At 38.4% G+C, this 14,814-nt stretch overlaps 2 protein-coding genes across 2 annotated transcripts; one reads left to right on the forward strand and one right to left on the reverse strand.

Moving 5' to 3' along the window:
* Positions 1-136: 136 nt before the first annotated feature.
* On the reverse strand, positions 137-5,219 carry sowahca (sosondowah ankyrin repeat domain family Ca). Its single transcript, XM_015035111.1, has 4 exons — positions 4,677-5,219; positions 3,401-3,780; positions 2,908-3,297; positions 137-2,200 (listed from the first exon to the last, which is right to left on the reverse strand). Exons 1-4 carry the CDS (start codon positions 5,035-5,037, stop codon positions 1,745-1,747), a joined length of 1,587 nt encoding a protein of 528 aa, XP_014890597.1. The 5' UTR covers positions 5,038-5,219; the 3' UTR covers positions 137-1,744.
* Positions 5,220-6,287: 1,068 nt separating this feature from the next.
* On the forward strand, positions 6,288-14,449 carry septin10 (septin 10). Its single transcript, XM_015035122.1, has 10 exons — positions 6,288-6,455; positions 7,803-7,917; positions 8,072-8,267; positions 8,405-8,591; positions 12,019-12,180; positions 12,264-12,360; positions 12,471-12,639; positions 12,735-12,867; positions 13,800-13,978; positions 14,097-14,449. The coding sequence occupies exons 1-10, from the start codon at positions 6,426-6,428 to the stop codon at positions 14,110-14,112; spliced, it is 1,284 nt and encodes a 427-aa protein (XP_014890608.1). The 5' UTR covers positions 6,288-6,425; the 3' UTR covers positions 14,113-14,449.
* The last annotated feature ends 365 nt before the right edge of the window (positions 14,450-14,814 follow it).

Raw genomic sequence — 14,814 nt, forward strand, 5'->3', positions numbered from 1 at the left:
TTGCAGACCAGTCCTCTCTCTTTTTCTCTCTCTCTGTCTCCTTTTCTGATGTATACATGGCAAATATCTTATTTAACAGTGTTAGCTGTAGTGACAACAACAGAATATACTTCATAAATGACTCCAAACCCGTGTATTAATGTAAACAAATATTGCTTTATTTCACATTTACCAGTCAAACACAACAAGAATGACAGAGTGGCTCTTTCACAATGATCACACATCACTGAAGAACTTCACAGTATATCACCAACAACACTGACAACTATTCACAATTGAAAAAGGAGTGAGCAGCACTCAAAACGTCATGCAGTCGAGAACCAACATTAGTTTATGCATTTCTAAATGAAAAAAAAAAAAGAGAAAACAACACAGAGTCCTATGATTTTAGTACAAATGCTACAAAATACAAAGAAAACATTCAAGAAATCTGGGTTGCGTCACTGAGCAATTAGGGTTCACATATTTGGGAAACCAATCAGGAGGTCTTCTCAGTGCTACTCATCAATATACAGCAAATAAATACATAATAATCAATTGTGTAAATGCAAGGTTGCGTTGATAAGGGATAGAAGACGAGAGCCCCGTTTCAGTATGAAGCCTCTTACACGAATCACTTATCTGCTCGAGAGCCAGAATCATCTAAATAGTCTTTCTGCAAAATTGATTGATTGATTGAACAAGAAGCTGCAAATATGTGACATAACAGAATTGTAAACTTTGAACATATGAAGAGCTGAAGGTCCAAAAAATATATCTTGTGACCATTTGTAGTACCTAAAAACTTAAATAGCTATTAAGACACAACTAAAAAGTCACTAAAGAAAAAGGGAACCAATATCAGTGAATGTGAGTTACATAATTGTCAGAAGAAAATAGACAAATCCTGTGCTCTGTGCATTCCCACACTGAAACCATACAGCAATAGCCTTTTCTTTTATTTCTGTTAAAAGAAAAGGAATGTCAATCTCTGTTTGCTTTTTTTTTATTTGGTAGAAACTATTACTACTATAATTAACTTAAAGTGAAGATAAATGGGAAAAGTTATATAATCAGATGCATCCAGTGGGATGGAGGTATAATTTAAATTTAAAGATAAGACTTAAAACTTGAAACACATTTCAGGTATTTCAGCTTGTCCTAAAACAACCCCCAATAACTTCAAAGTGACAAGTGCACACAAGGTGTCTGTAAAAGATTGAATATTAAAATCTGCTACGTTAAAAACATTATAGAACTATACAAAAAAAAACTTGAGCACCATCCAGTTACATGGAGTTGGAATGTAGAAACTCCACCCTAAAAATATATTACTTTGAAAACGGAGATACAGTTTTAGAGAATACAGTGGAGTCGATCCAAATGGCTTTTATTTCTCTACATTTTGAGATAAACCTGCTGGAAAGTAATTTCAGTGTAAAATGTCGGATTGTGTGATGCGCCTCAGCAGGTCCTAAACAGTCCTTTTAAAAAAGGTGAAAAACAAAAACAGTTTTTAGTTAAAGTATTGCCAAGTGCAATAAAATGCTACATGTTCTGTGCTCTGCCACAATAGTGCTCAACAAAAACCACTGCATTATGAACAAAATTAACTCATTCAAGACAACATATTTTTATTATTTCTGTTAATTTCTGCAATATAAACAAAAAATGTTCTGTGTCTTATTATTCTGAGATCTGACCTGTCAGATTTATAGTATACATTTTAAATGTATGAAGCTCATTCTGTATTGCTGGTAGAACTTTATCCAAACAGGTTGGACAGAGGTCTGGCTCTCAGAGGACTCCTGGGCAGCTCTTCTTCTCTTCCTACCTCCCCGGTGTCCCTGAAGGAGGCACTGTGGATGATCTGGGCTCGGTGGCGCCCACGATGCAGCCGGGCATTCAGCCGGCTCAGGGACGACTTCCTCTGCAAGCCCCCCTTGGTCTTCTCTGACTCCTCCGACGTCTCTGGCGGTGAGGTCAGCAGTCGCAGTGATTTCAGGTTGCCCTGGAGGACTTTGGGCAGCCTCCAGCCTCGTGTTCTGCTGCTGCCACCATTGGTGTTTTCGGTATCTGACTCCGGTCCAGGTGAGGTTACCAACCCCTCCCTTTCCAGGTCAGCAGCCAGCAGCGGGGAGAGGTACTGGATGGCTCGCCTCCCGCTGTAATCCCGAGCTTCAGGGTCCGCTTCATAGTCGGAGAGCAGCACACGAACCACCTGCCAGTAAAACATCTTCATTAGTCCTTGTAAAAGTATTCCAACCACTTGCCATTTTTACAAACATTTTCACATCAGAATCCCAAACTTTCAGTGCATGTCACTGGGATAGACCAACACATATAACTGAACTAGGGAAAAATAGATACATGTTTTTTTTTCTTTCACAATTAAAAATGATAAATGATGCCATGTATTTGTATTCAGTCAACTTCAATGAAGTCTGGTAACTCCAGAATTCACCCATCTTACTAAATCGAGTCCACTTCTTTATGCTAGAGAAAATTGGTCTCATGAAGACCAAAGAACACATTTGACAGGTCAGCCGGAGTTGAGTTCAAAGCAAAGTCAAGGTAAAAACAACATTAAACAACATTTGGACACTCTTCAAATCCAGCATTCAAAATTGTAAAGAGTAAAGCCCCAAATGCAGCTTTACCAAGATATGATTGTCCACCTAGGCCAGGCAAGAAGATTAATCAGAAAATGGCCAAGAGTCACATGGTAACTCTACAGGAAAGATTCGTAGCATCTTAGAGGTGGCAAGAAGAAACCCATTGCTGAAAGAAAGCCATTATAAGTGCTGTTTGCACTTACAAGCCAAGGCACTGGCTAACTGAGCAGATAGACTGTTGGTAATTATGTGCAGCTGCACTTAGCTACACTAAGGCAGTGCAACACATGATACCCCACTCCCTGCTACCCACCTGTGTGTGTCCATGCATGGCAGCCAGGTGTAGCGGCGTGTAGCCAGCACTTGATCTTGCGTTCACATTTACAGGTATTGTGTTCTCCTTGGCAAAGTCCAGCAGCTGGGAAAGCAGCTCAGCCTTGCCGTGCTTCGCGGCCCAATGGAGGCAGGTGAAGCCGGTCACAAAATCTCTTTTGGCAACCAGACTCGGTTCGACAGCCAACAGGGGTTGCAGGCTCTCCCACAGGCCATCTGAGGCGCAGAGCATCCATTCGTGCTCAAGGGGGTCCAGGGTGACAGAAGAGCTGTCCTCGTCTGTGGCCGAGGAGAGGACAGACGATGAGTCGCCGTCACTCCGCACAGAATCTCGGATGCGTGAGCCACGGTTGATCAGAGACCTCCGAACCTGCCACATATGGGAAGTTCTCTTTAGACGCTTTAATTTCAGACATACAAATACAGTGAATGCAACACCAGTAAAACGTTAACATTATTTCTGCATGTCTCACATGAGGTGAGCTACTCATCATCAGCTCTATGAAGTTCCTGCGGCTTCCTTTCGGTGTTTGTATTTCCCCCACAGACTCCAGCCCCTCCAGTGTGCTGTCTTCAGACAGGCAGCTGATCAGCATAGCTCGCTGGGATCCTTTAGACACCCGACGCGTCCCTCTCGCCACATGGTTGTGGGAGCCAGCAGCATGGGCCTGGTCTAGGTCATGTGTCCCGATAGCTGGCGCAGACTCTCGCCTCCTCCTGTCCCTCAGCCTCACCTCTCCTCCTCCAGCAGTGGTAGGAGTACCTGATTCGGTGCTACCCTGGGCCTGTGCTGCAGGTTGCTCATTGCCATTTGACTGATAGTCATTGTCCAGACTGGTTGAGGTTGATGCTTCTGTAGGACAATCACAATGTGTTATTAAACTGAGAAAAAAAAAACAATGGCTTGCACACACAGTGCCGTTTCTTTTGCCGTTTCCACAACCTCATGCACTTAATTGTGAGCTTGTTATTGTAAGTTGACATCTGTACCATATTCTGTTTTGGATGATGTACCGCTGACAAAAGGAATGCTATATAAAATGAAAGATATATTTGACAGCCTTAAGCATCCTCTTTATGATACAGCAAAGCAACAACAGTGTCTGCAGTCAGAAGCTTCTTCTGTGTCGTTGTAGCAGAGACTACTACAGGAGATTCTTTAATGGACAAAGTTATCAACAATACCAAATTTCCCTTGGATTAATAATATATTTTAAATATAACAAGAAATCCAAAGCATTTATACTTATCTTCGCTAGACTTTACAAATTAAGTTTAAATATTCAACAATCCAAATTGATTTGTTTGTACTATGTTTGTACTATGGCGTCAAGGAAAATTCACAACACTTTTAAGAATTTTATTTGTGAAACCATAACCTTCCAATTTATACTGTTTGCCCCACATTGCAATGCTCCATCACATTAGATCCCAATGAGAGACGTTTTAGTTTATGGTCATAAATGTAACAAGGTACAGTAGTGATATTGCTTTTGCAGCTCACTGAGAACAAATTTTAATGAGATTCTTATTCTTTGAATGATTCCTTTAATTTCTTTGCAAGGCTTTTACTGATAGAGAAAATTTTGATTAATTTTAAATATTCAACAAATGCTTTACATTTTCCTGAGCTTAAAATAATAATAATAACTCTAAGTTAAATAAGCAATCACCCAGGCATTTAGAGGTCATAAACAACAAAAATAAATAAATAATAAGCGCATTTAAATAATGTCGCGTCCCCCTCACCTGCTGGTTCTCCGTCCTCATCAGGGTTGCCGTTCACTTGTTTGTTGTCCAGCGTCTCCTGGATGTTCCCGTTGCACTCCGCATCAACGTGGCCGTCTGCGTCCTTACGCATCACCGACTCCTCGCAGCCCTCGCCATTTAAGCACACAAATTTTACCCCGTTTTCCACTTCCACAAAACCCACGCTGTCAACAATGCCGCTCAGCAACTCCCATCCCGCCCCTTCTTTCTGAGGGTCATTAGAGCCACAAGGAGCTGTGAAATGATCGATCAGCTCCATCTGTCGGACCCTCCCTCCTTTCTCCAACAGGAACTCGTGCACGGCTTGCATCGTGCACTGCTGGGACGCCATCGTCCTCATGAACGTCTCCGAGTGACCGCAGTTACAAATGGATTAGCGGCATAACAGATTTTCCAAATACACCCATGGTCTTTCTAATTTTGTCGATTCAGCCACAGCGGATGACAGCATCTCCTCCTCCCTCTCATTTAAATTGCTAGGACCTGTATGCCAAACTCTGGTCAATAGAGGGCGCGCTTGGACATACATGGAGAATGCTGCGTTTGCGTGCTCCTTGCAGATCAGGCTTCCAGCAAATGGGAAAGTTCTGTCTGCTGTTGCTTTTTTTTTTTTTTAAATAAATGCAAAGAAGAACAGACGGTACATTATTCCTTACCGAGTAGAAAGAACATCGAACTACGTTCAACTAATTTTGATTAATAATTTTAGCATACTTTTATCTTATGCATTTCAATAGGCGTAATTGTATTAATAGGGACATAAATTGTTAATATCTACAAATTAAAATAGTATGCCAAACCAGGTCACCTTTGTTTGAAAAATCAACCAAGAGGCGTTATTTTGTAAATAATGAAATGAATTAATAAAGAATTTGAATAAAAATAAAAATAAATGTATTTAAAGTAGAAATAAAATAGTTAAAAAGTGCAAAAACATACAAGAAAAATAACAAGGAAAAAAATGACAAAATCAAAACGAAGAGATAAAATTAACAATTTTAACAGGATCAAAGACCAAAGACAAAAATTGAAAAATAGTCAGCTGAAAATGAATTTAAACGCACCTTCAGTCCGAAAATGTACCAAACAGTATAATTGAGCCATTATTATTTTATTATTTTGTTTAAAAACACACACACACATTTTGTGAGGTGGGTGTTAAATCTGTTTTCTTGTTTGTTTGTTTCTTTTTAAAATTATTTGTTTTTTTTTTCTATATCAACAATAATATCTATTAAAAAGTTATTTTTGCTATTGTTATTGTAATTATTCAGCTAACTGTTTTTATATTGACTCACTGTTTTCTTTCAGGTCTAACCTGCAAATTTCAGGTCAGATTCTATTTTTTTTTCTCAACATCGCACAGAAACAGGGAGCGCCTGCGAAAATTAAGCTGGGCTGTGCCACTTTACAAGAAGGGGTGCATACGCTTGATTTCATAAAGTAATTTCACATTTTTGGCGCATAATTATATTTAGATCTAATTTAAATATAATCTTAAAGTAGATTATAGCAATGAATTAGAAATATTTCAGCAAAGCTGAAATATTTCAACATTTCACAACAAAACATACTCAAATCCCCTCATTGTTTTGATTGGTCTCGCCTGTCTAGTTGTCGAGTGTAGTCGCTCCTGGAAAAGAATCTGAGGGGTTGAAAAGTTGCTTTGTTTTAGTTTTGTTGAAATAATTGTGAGTTTGCTCAGGCTGTTTAAGTTCTGCTAAAATTATGGCTTCCTCGGATGTAGCTCGACAGCTGGTGAGCATTCATTTACTTTGCGTTTTAAAGAAGATTGTTCTTGACAGTTGAGCAGGGAGTGTCCTACGGCTATCATTAAGTTAGCTAAAGCTAACATTACAACGTTCCTGAAGTTTTTGAAAGTTCAGTGTCTTATATACCAGTGTAGTTATACTACAATTTAACATATATAGTGGTCATTGAACTTTTTATTTGTATTTATTTTACAACAAAGTAGTTGTCGCTTTTTCCTTTTTTATCAAGTAAAGAGCTAGCTAGTTAGCATAACACTGAATTGTAAGCAAATGGCAAATACTGATGTTCCGAGATATTGATTGATATTCATTTAGTGCGACGTATTACAGTCAATGACACAAAAATCAACTAAAGTTTACATTTGCAAACTTTTTAAAAAGTTATTAGTCACCGTATGTGTATAAGCAGTAGAACTGTGTAAAGAGAGTTCTGAATGAAATTTGTCCTGGAGGAGTCTCAGGCCAAAGACAACTGTTTAAGGAAACCAAAGTTTTCTAGCTGCCAGCATTTTGAAATATATTTTATAAACATGAAAACACTATGGTGGATATTTTTTTTATGTTAAAAGGGATCTTAAAAACTGCAACATACCTTAAATGTAATAAGCATACACATACTTTAAAATGACCGTTTATGTTCCTGTGACCTGTAGTTTTTCATTTTAACTCTTTATATGCCTCAAATTAACTAATTTGACTTTAACAACTCAAAATTATAATGTCTGTGACTTCAAAAACTATTCAACTCTTACATTTTTTTTTACTTGATAACATTATCAGTTGATGGGTTGCTGTAGGTTATGTCACATTCAATAATGTTTTGACATCAAACTATTAAAAGCTTTGCTAACTTGCCAGTTTTTAGGGGAATGTATTGATTCTTGTGTGTGTGTTTTTTTTGTGTGTGTGTGTGTGTTTTGGTGTTTTGCTGCAAGCCAGAAATTAATTTTCTTTTCATTTATTTAAATGTCACCAGCTACGCAGTTTGACTTTACAATAACTGTTTTGTTATGTGTTAGAGACATCCATATTAAATAATGATCATCTGTTGTAGATTAGATGTTGCACTTGCCTTTTTTGTCTTTTAGCTTTCACATTGTACATTATTAATGGATTTGACAATTATTTAGCTACAAATGACCTTTTTTATGTGTCAAATTTTTATCTTTGGCATTTTGTCACAGATGCGAGAGCAGATATGGACTCAAATTGTGACTTTGCAGCAGGCGGCGATTACCAGACTATATGTGCAAATATGTCTAAATATAATTTTTGAGATGACATAGTTGTATGAGCTTTTTAATGATCTTTTTCTGTATAATTTTTTCTACAGGATAAAGGAGCCCGGCCCTTGTCCCTAGCTGGCCATGTCGGCTTTGACAGTCTCCCAGATCAGCTTGTCAACAAGTCCATCAGTCAGGGCTTCTGCTTCAATATTCTCTGCATCGGTACTTTATCGTATTTATCTGCTGTAGTCATACATTTACCAGTAATTGTTTAATTTCCTAATTTAATGATATAAATTGTTGAGAATACATATCATATTAAAAAAAACATTCATCAATTTTAAAGAGTGAAAAATCTTTATTTTTTTTCCTCCAGGTGAGACTGGTATTGGCAAGTCGACACTGATGGACACACTGTTTAACACCAACTTTGAGAACTTTGAGTCGTCCCACTTTGAACCTCAGGTGAAGCTGCGGGCTCAGACCTACGACCTGCAGGAGAGCAACGTCAGGCTCCGTCTCACTGTGGTCAACACCGTCGGCTTTGGGGACCAAATGAACAAACAAGAAAGGTCTGACTAAGAACTGTTTGTGGGTCTCAACTAAGATGTTTCTCACTCAAGGATTATAACTTCACTTAAATGTAGTAACAGTGGGATTGAGCTTGTGTATGCAGACTGACACTGATATTTGTTGTTTTGTCCTGCAGCTATCAACCGGTGGTGGATTACATTGATAAGCAATTTGAGACTTACCTTCAGGAGGAGCTGAAAATCAAGCGCTCTTTGCACAACTACCATGACTCACGAGTGCATGCCTGCCTGTACTTCATCTCCCCCTCGGGTCATTCGCTCAAATCCCTGGACCTCGTTACAATGAAGAAGCTGGACAGCAAGGTAGGACATAAAGTACAGAAATTGGCATTAGGGAAAGCTTAATCTTGAGGTTATTTCTGTTAAAGTTCAAATCTTACAGTAATTGCGATTGGACATTTCTTTCTTTCACTACAGGCAGTAGCTTGGATATGAATTATTGCGAATTAGGCACTAGAAAGGTTTAGATCTAGAGGAGTCTAGCAGGAGATGTTTTTTATTTCATCCAACTCAAAGCCAAAATGAAAAAATAAGTGTTGCAAAGGAAAGGAGCAACATTTAGATATACTATCTTTATACTATATTAAATGTCTGTATTATATTAATTAATTAACTGAGTGGATCAGCTGGAATTGGTAAATAGAACACAAATTAGAGAATTTAATAAAAAAGGAAAACAAGAGAAAAGAAGAAGACACCCCTTATCTAGGAGTGTAATGGCACACAAAAGTCATGTTTTTTTGTGTACCTTGGTTTCAGTCACGGTTCGGAACGTTCTCCGTTTGCTTCAGTCAAGAGAAGATAATAAAAAGTGACCTGTATAGAACTGACTTGAGATTTGCTTTTAAATGAACAAATACAAAAAAACCCCAACACCATTGTGTTGTGTAGCTAACAAACTGTAAGAAGAGAGTTTGACGCACAGAAAAGCTTAGCCAGTATCTCCAAACAAAGTAGATGAAAACAACCAAATTTTACGCGTCTGACATTTTGGACCTTAAATTTTTAATTTTAACAAAAAATAATCCAGAAATAAGGTTTAATATCTCAATATCGGAAAGTCTAAAAATGTAACATTTTGAAAGGAAAAGTGTGTAGAAATCCGAAAGATTTTCCAGGAAGTGTTTTGTGCCTAATCTGTGGTCACTCCTCTAAAACCACATCTCAGGCTACAGAGATGGAATGAAGTCGTTTTTATCTCCTGTTGCCTAGGGTCTGTTTTTCCAGCAGATTAAATTACACAAACATGTTGCGGTGATTGAAGGCGACCATTAACCAGTGATTGTTTAGCCATGGGCGCCATAATGAACGCCATCTGAAAAGATGAGAGCATCATATCACCTGTCATTCAGTAATTCATCGTTTCGGCTTCAGAACACTAAGAGCAGGAGGGGTAATTAATATTGAAGCTACAGGCGAATGCAGCCTTGTGTTTGTTTGTTTTTTTGATCCCCTAATGTTAGTAGTAGGACAAAAAAAGAAAGTGAGATAGAAATGCATTGGTAAACACGAATTAGTTAAACTGTCAGTGAAATGATCTATTTAACTACACATGTTTTATATATTTAATAAAAAGATGGTTAGGAGTAATAAAATTCAAAACTCTGGAGGAAAGTAATAAATGAAAAGGCTTTAAATGAAAGCTGAAACAGCTGTTGAACTTGATTTAAGTAAATCCATCTGGAGCCCTGTATTTGTTTTAATCAGTGAGCAGTTTAACAGCAAGATTTTCTGGTGAATGAATATTTCCTTCCATCCATCCATCCATCCATTTTCTTACACTCTTGTCCCTCAGTGGGGTCGGGAGGGTTGCTGGTGCCCATCTCCAGCTAACGTTCTGGGCGAGAGGCGGGGTACACCCTGGACAGGTCGCCAGTCTGTTGCATATTTCCTTTAGATAAATAAACCTAAACCTTTTTATATAAAGATTTAAATTGTAATATGATGCTTCCTGAGGTCTTGTGTTGAACCAATGTGCCTCAGAGAAAAGAGGAAATGGTTTCAGAAGAAACTATGCTGTGGTGGTTTTATTGTGTGAATGTTGGGAGAGCTTCACTATCAGCCTTTCTGTCCCTCCCCATCCCTCTTGAAGTGGTCAGAAACTTTCCCATGCTCTCGCTCACTCCCCCCCGCTCTCTCTCCATCTGTGTGTCTCTGTGTGTGTGTGTGTAGCTGCGTCTGTGAGTTTTTGTGTGGTTTCGTTGCTCCGGAGTGGCAGTAACTCTGGATTTGCGTGTGAAAGGAATAGAAAGAGCAAAGGGGAATGCTGGAACCACGTCACGCACACACACTCGAGTTGTCCTTTTGTGTCACTGTACGGATACACACAGAGCCAATTGTTGAGTCTGCTGCAGTGACAGTCAGTCAGTCACTCAGACAGCTGTTGGAACAGATCTAGCATCGTTTTGTTTTCTCCTCTGGGAGCAGTGTGTGTTCTGCATGTGTGTGTGTACGGCTGTGTGGTCTGACCCAGAAGCTCGCCCGGTGGCAGAAACCCATTCCAAGCCCCTCTATGGGACGGTGAGATGACAGAGAGGAATGTGGGGTGATTGAACGGGTGGGCCTGAAATAACATATAAAACATGGTTTATATTACACATATCTTAAAACAGATTTAGATTTAAAAAGAGACATGAATTCTTTTTTTTTTTTTTTAGGTTTTGTTTAAACTCAAGCCATGAATAAGGTAGTTTGTTTACATGTAGTTAAAGTGGTCTACTCATAAGTTGGACATTAACTCATTACTCATCACAGTCAGATGAGAAAATTTAGGACATACTGTATTAATATTTTCCTTTTATTTATCTATGCCAGGGTTCTGCAACCTTTTGTAAATGAAAGACATTTTACCTTCAGTCCAGCTAATTAAGGTTTGTTTAGGGATGCAAACGTCACACAACCACTTGAAATAAAAACAGTTTATAATTTTTGATAAATATCTACTACAGACAATGTGTTCTTGCATTTAAATATCCGTCATTTATGTCTGTTTTTAGATTTTAAACCAAACAAAAAAATACCAACATCTTTTCAATAACTTGGGTGAATATTTGTAGAAAATCCTATAAAAAATAATTTTTTCCTCCAAAGTTTACATATTAGAACCAGTAATATGCAAGAGAATGTTACTGGTACATTTAGAATCATTCTTTTTGTGGATATTTATTCCAATTAGTCTATTGCAATAGAATAAACTGCTAATGAACTGCTTACCTGCATTTGTTATTAAATCTTCATTTAAATACATTAGCTGGCTCTTTATCACATCTTCCCACTGCACCACTAAGAGCCACTGCAGATGGTCTAAAGAGCCACTTGTGGCTCCTGAAGCAGTGGGACACATGAGTTTTTCTGAGTTGTGTTTACTTATGACTCCAACAGAGTTTCTATGTAGACAAAACGGAATAAAACTAAATATGATTTTTTTTATTTATTTTACAGACCATTTTTTCTCTTCAGTTTTCTTAAGAACAAAAATCTAAAACTCCTCAATAAATTCAGTGGGTTTTACATTATTTAAATGCTATTATTTATCTTTGATTTACTAAGGCTCCTTGATTTTAACCCATTACTGTGACGTGTTGCTTTGATTCTGATTTCTGTGAAGTTTTTCGACTGTCTGGAATGACTTGTTCAGAAATTGTAAATATTGCAAAACATAAAGAAAGTAAGAATATTTTTTGTTGATGTTGTTTTGTTAATCCACAATGTTCTCCCTCTCTTGCTTCAGGTGAACATAATTCCAGTCATTGCCAAGGCGGACACCATCAGTAAGAGCGAGCTGCACAAGTTCAAGATCAAAATCATGAGCGAACTGGTCAGCAACGGCGTTCAGATCTACCAGTTCCCGCTTGACGATGAGACCGTGGCAAAGGTCAACACCACTATGAACGTAAGTCAGTACATTTGTGAGTAATTTACCTGGGTCCAGTTTGTTGTTTCGAATAATTTATTGAATTTATTACGTTCTTTCAGGGCCATCTCCCATTTGCTGTCGTAGGCAGCACAGAGGAAGTGTGTGTTGGCAATAAGATGGTGAAAGCTCGCCAGTATCCATGGGGCGTTGTTCAAGGTAGAATCAGTGTGGATTTGTATTTCAGCCACAACGGAACAGACTGTGTCATTCCACCCGTTTTCTGTTCTAATCCGGCTCAAACGAAAGTAATTTCATTTTTCTCCTAGTGGAAAACGAGCACCATTGTGACTTTGTGAAACTGAGGGAGATGCTCATTTGTGTAAACATGGAAGACTTGAGAGAGCAAACCCACACACGCCATTATGAGCTTTACCGGCGCTGCAAATTAGAGGAGATGGGATTTAAGGACACGGATCCGGAGTGCAAACCTGTCAGGTGAGCGGCCCACACGCTCCAGAACGCCTCCACCTGCTTGCAGCAGCCAGCTCGTCGATTGCACCTAAAGTCTAAACACATTTTGTTTTTCACAGTTTACAGCAGACGTATGAGGCCAAGCGTCAGGAGTTCCTGGCTGAGCTGCAGAAGAGGGAGGACGAGATGAGGCAAGTTTTTGTGCAGAGGGTGAAGGAGAAGGAAGCAGAGCTGAAGGAGGCTGAGAGGGAGGTATGTAAATATACGATACCTGGCAAAATGTCTTTAATGTTTCGTGACTGCCCATTAATATAATTCTAGCTATCTGTTATTTACCTTTTGGGTTTGGGTTGTTGTAACCAAATATTTTGTCATCAATGTTACATAAATGTGGGGCTTTTAATGACCCATTTAGACTGTTTTTGCAGAATCTAATGTTTTTTCAACAGGCAACTTTGATAAATAATAGGAAAACATTAGGTCCATAGGGTTGACTTTAATACAAATCACCCAGCATGTATATGTATGTACACTCCATTTTGTATTTCTATGAATGTCAGACCAAACAGATTGAGCTGTTTGGAGGATTCAAGGAGAAAATATGTTACTGTCAAGTACGGAAGTGGCAGCATCATTCTGTTGGGTGTTTTTGCTGTAAGTGATACTGATTCATCGAACAAAGTGGGTGGAGTAATGAAGGAGGATTACCTCTACTTTGTATGACTTCAGCACAGCTTAACTGCTAAATGGTTGAATCGTGGGCAAAAGTAGTTACTTCAGAACTGAGTTGTGAAATGAAATGATAAAGCTTGACATGAAGTACGTTGGTCGGCCTGTTTGCAACTCTGTCAAAAATGTCTGGGTTATTTTTAAAAGCTGATTCTGTTTTAGGGAAACAACCAATTCAAAAGACTTGCACAATTTCTGATAATAATGGTTAAATGTTTAAACAAAAATCATAACACAAGCCGAACAATGATGCTAGATTGTTTAGATTAGGAAAAAGCCTCATAAGCCGACTGGATAAGTGCTCCTGATGAATTGGCTTATAAAATTAAGCTTCTTTTTGTTTTTTCAGTCAAGAACAAAAAAAAACAAAAAACAATTTTACTTTTGTTCCATTTACACATTTCTAATGTTTCTAAAATGTGTTTTCTGGGTTGTTTGTTTTTATTGCGTTTTAGCTGCAGGGTCGTTTCGAGCAGCTGAAGCGTCTGCATGCGGAGGAGAAAGCAGCTCTCGAGGAGAAGAAGCGTCTTCTGGACATCGACCTGACTTCTTTCGGGAATAGAAAAACTGCGGCTGCGCTGCTTCAGCCTCCGGGCTTCACGGTCAACGGGAAGAAAGACAAGGACCGGAAGAAGTGGGTGGAACTCTTCTGCTTATGCCTTATGGCTCAGCAAACGTCGGCACTGATGGCGAATTTTGAGCTGTTTTTTTTTTTTTTTGTCTTAATCTGTCTCTTTTATTCTGTCTTTCAGTTCTGGCTTCATGTGAAGATGTAAGAGGTCCGAAGTGCAGATCATTATGGCCATTATAACCAGTGGCCTTTTGTCCACATTCTTTTAAGCCAGTCCACGACACTAACGAGAAAAAAACACAGCACCCACGGCTGTACCATGTATTAGCTTGAGCTGCCAAAGTTTAAACACAGTTTCCAAAAACCTATGTACACTATCTTCTGAGGTATTTGTAATCTCTTTTAAATTCTTCGGGCTGGGGGGTTGTTTGTATTGTTTTGTTTTTGTATTTATCCTCTTTTTTTTTTTTTTGGCCAGGCTAAAGAAAAACCATTTCAAATGCTGTTTACAAATCACTTAGACTGGTACAAAAATTCATTTTTGGTATTTTTTCTACATAAGTTGCTTATTCTCCCTCTTTTGTCCCATTGTGTCATTTTTCAGACTTTCTAGAGTTCTTCCCTTGTCGGTATGTTAACAATCCAGCTAACAGGTCATTTTTCTTCGTTTTTGATTTTTTTTTTTATATGTATGTTGGAAACATCATACATGTCTTCCTGAATTAGATTTCCCCTTAATCTTTGAAATATGTTAAGAGTTTAAACTTCGATACCTTTTCTCAAAGATATTTTACTACATTCATCTTTAAAAATGAGGTCAAAGGGCATTCATTATGTTTGTTTTTTTTTTCCTTTTTTTGCTTTGAGTTTTGTAGAAAGATCTTTTGTGTTTGTCCCCC

This window comes from Poecilia latipinna, unplaced genomic scaffold (assembly GCF_001443285.1).
Source record: "Poecilia latipinna isolate Pla-1442-1.1 unplaced genomic scaffold, P_latipinna-1.0 Scaffold19, whole genome shotgun sequence".
NCBI classification, from domain to species: Eukaryota; Metazoa; Chordata; class Actinopteri; order Cyprinodontiformes; family Poeciliidae; genus Poecilia; species Poecilia latipinna.

Excerpts from the sequence above, each read along its gene's own strand:
- sowahca (XM_015035111.1), bottom strand. The coding sequence starts at position 5,037 with ATGAGGACGATGGCGTCCCAGCAGTGCACGATGCAAGCCGTGCACGAG. Across the intron at positions 3,298-3,400 it reads TGATGAGTAGCTCACCTCAT|GTTCGGAGGTCTCTGATCAA; the intron begins GTGAGACATGCA and ends CATATGTGGCAG. Across the intron at positions 2,201-2,907 it reads CCATGCATGGACACACACAG|GTGGTTCGTGTGCTGCTCTC; the intron begins GTGGGTAGCAGG and ends TTTTACTGGCAG.
- septin10 (XM_015035122.1), top strand. The coding sequence starts at position 6,426 with ATGGCTTCCTCGGATGTAGCTCGACAGCTG. Across the intron at positions 8,592-12,018 it reads TGAAGAAGCTGGACAGCAAG|GTGAACATAATTCCAGTCAT; the intron begins GTAGGACATAAA and ends CTCTTGCTTCAG. Across the intron at positions 12,181-12,263 it reads AGGTCAACACCACTATGAAC|GGCCATCTCCCATTTGCTGT; the intron begins GTAAGTCAGTAC and ends ACGTTCTTTCAG.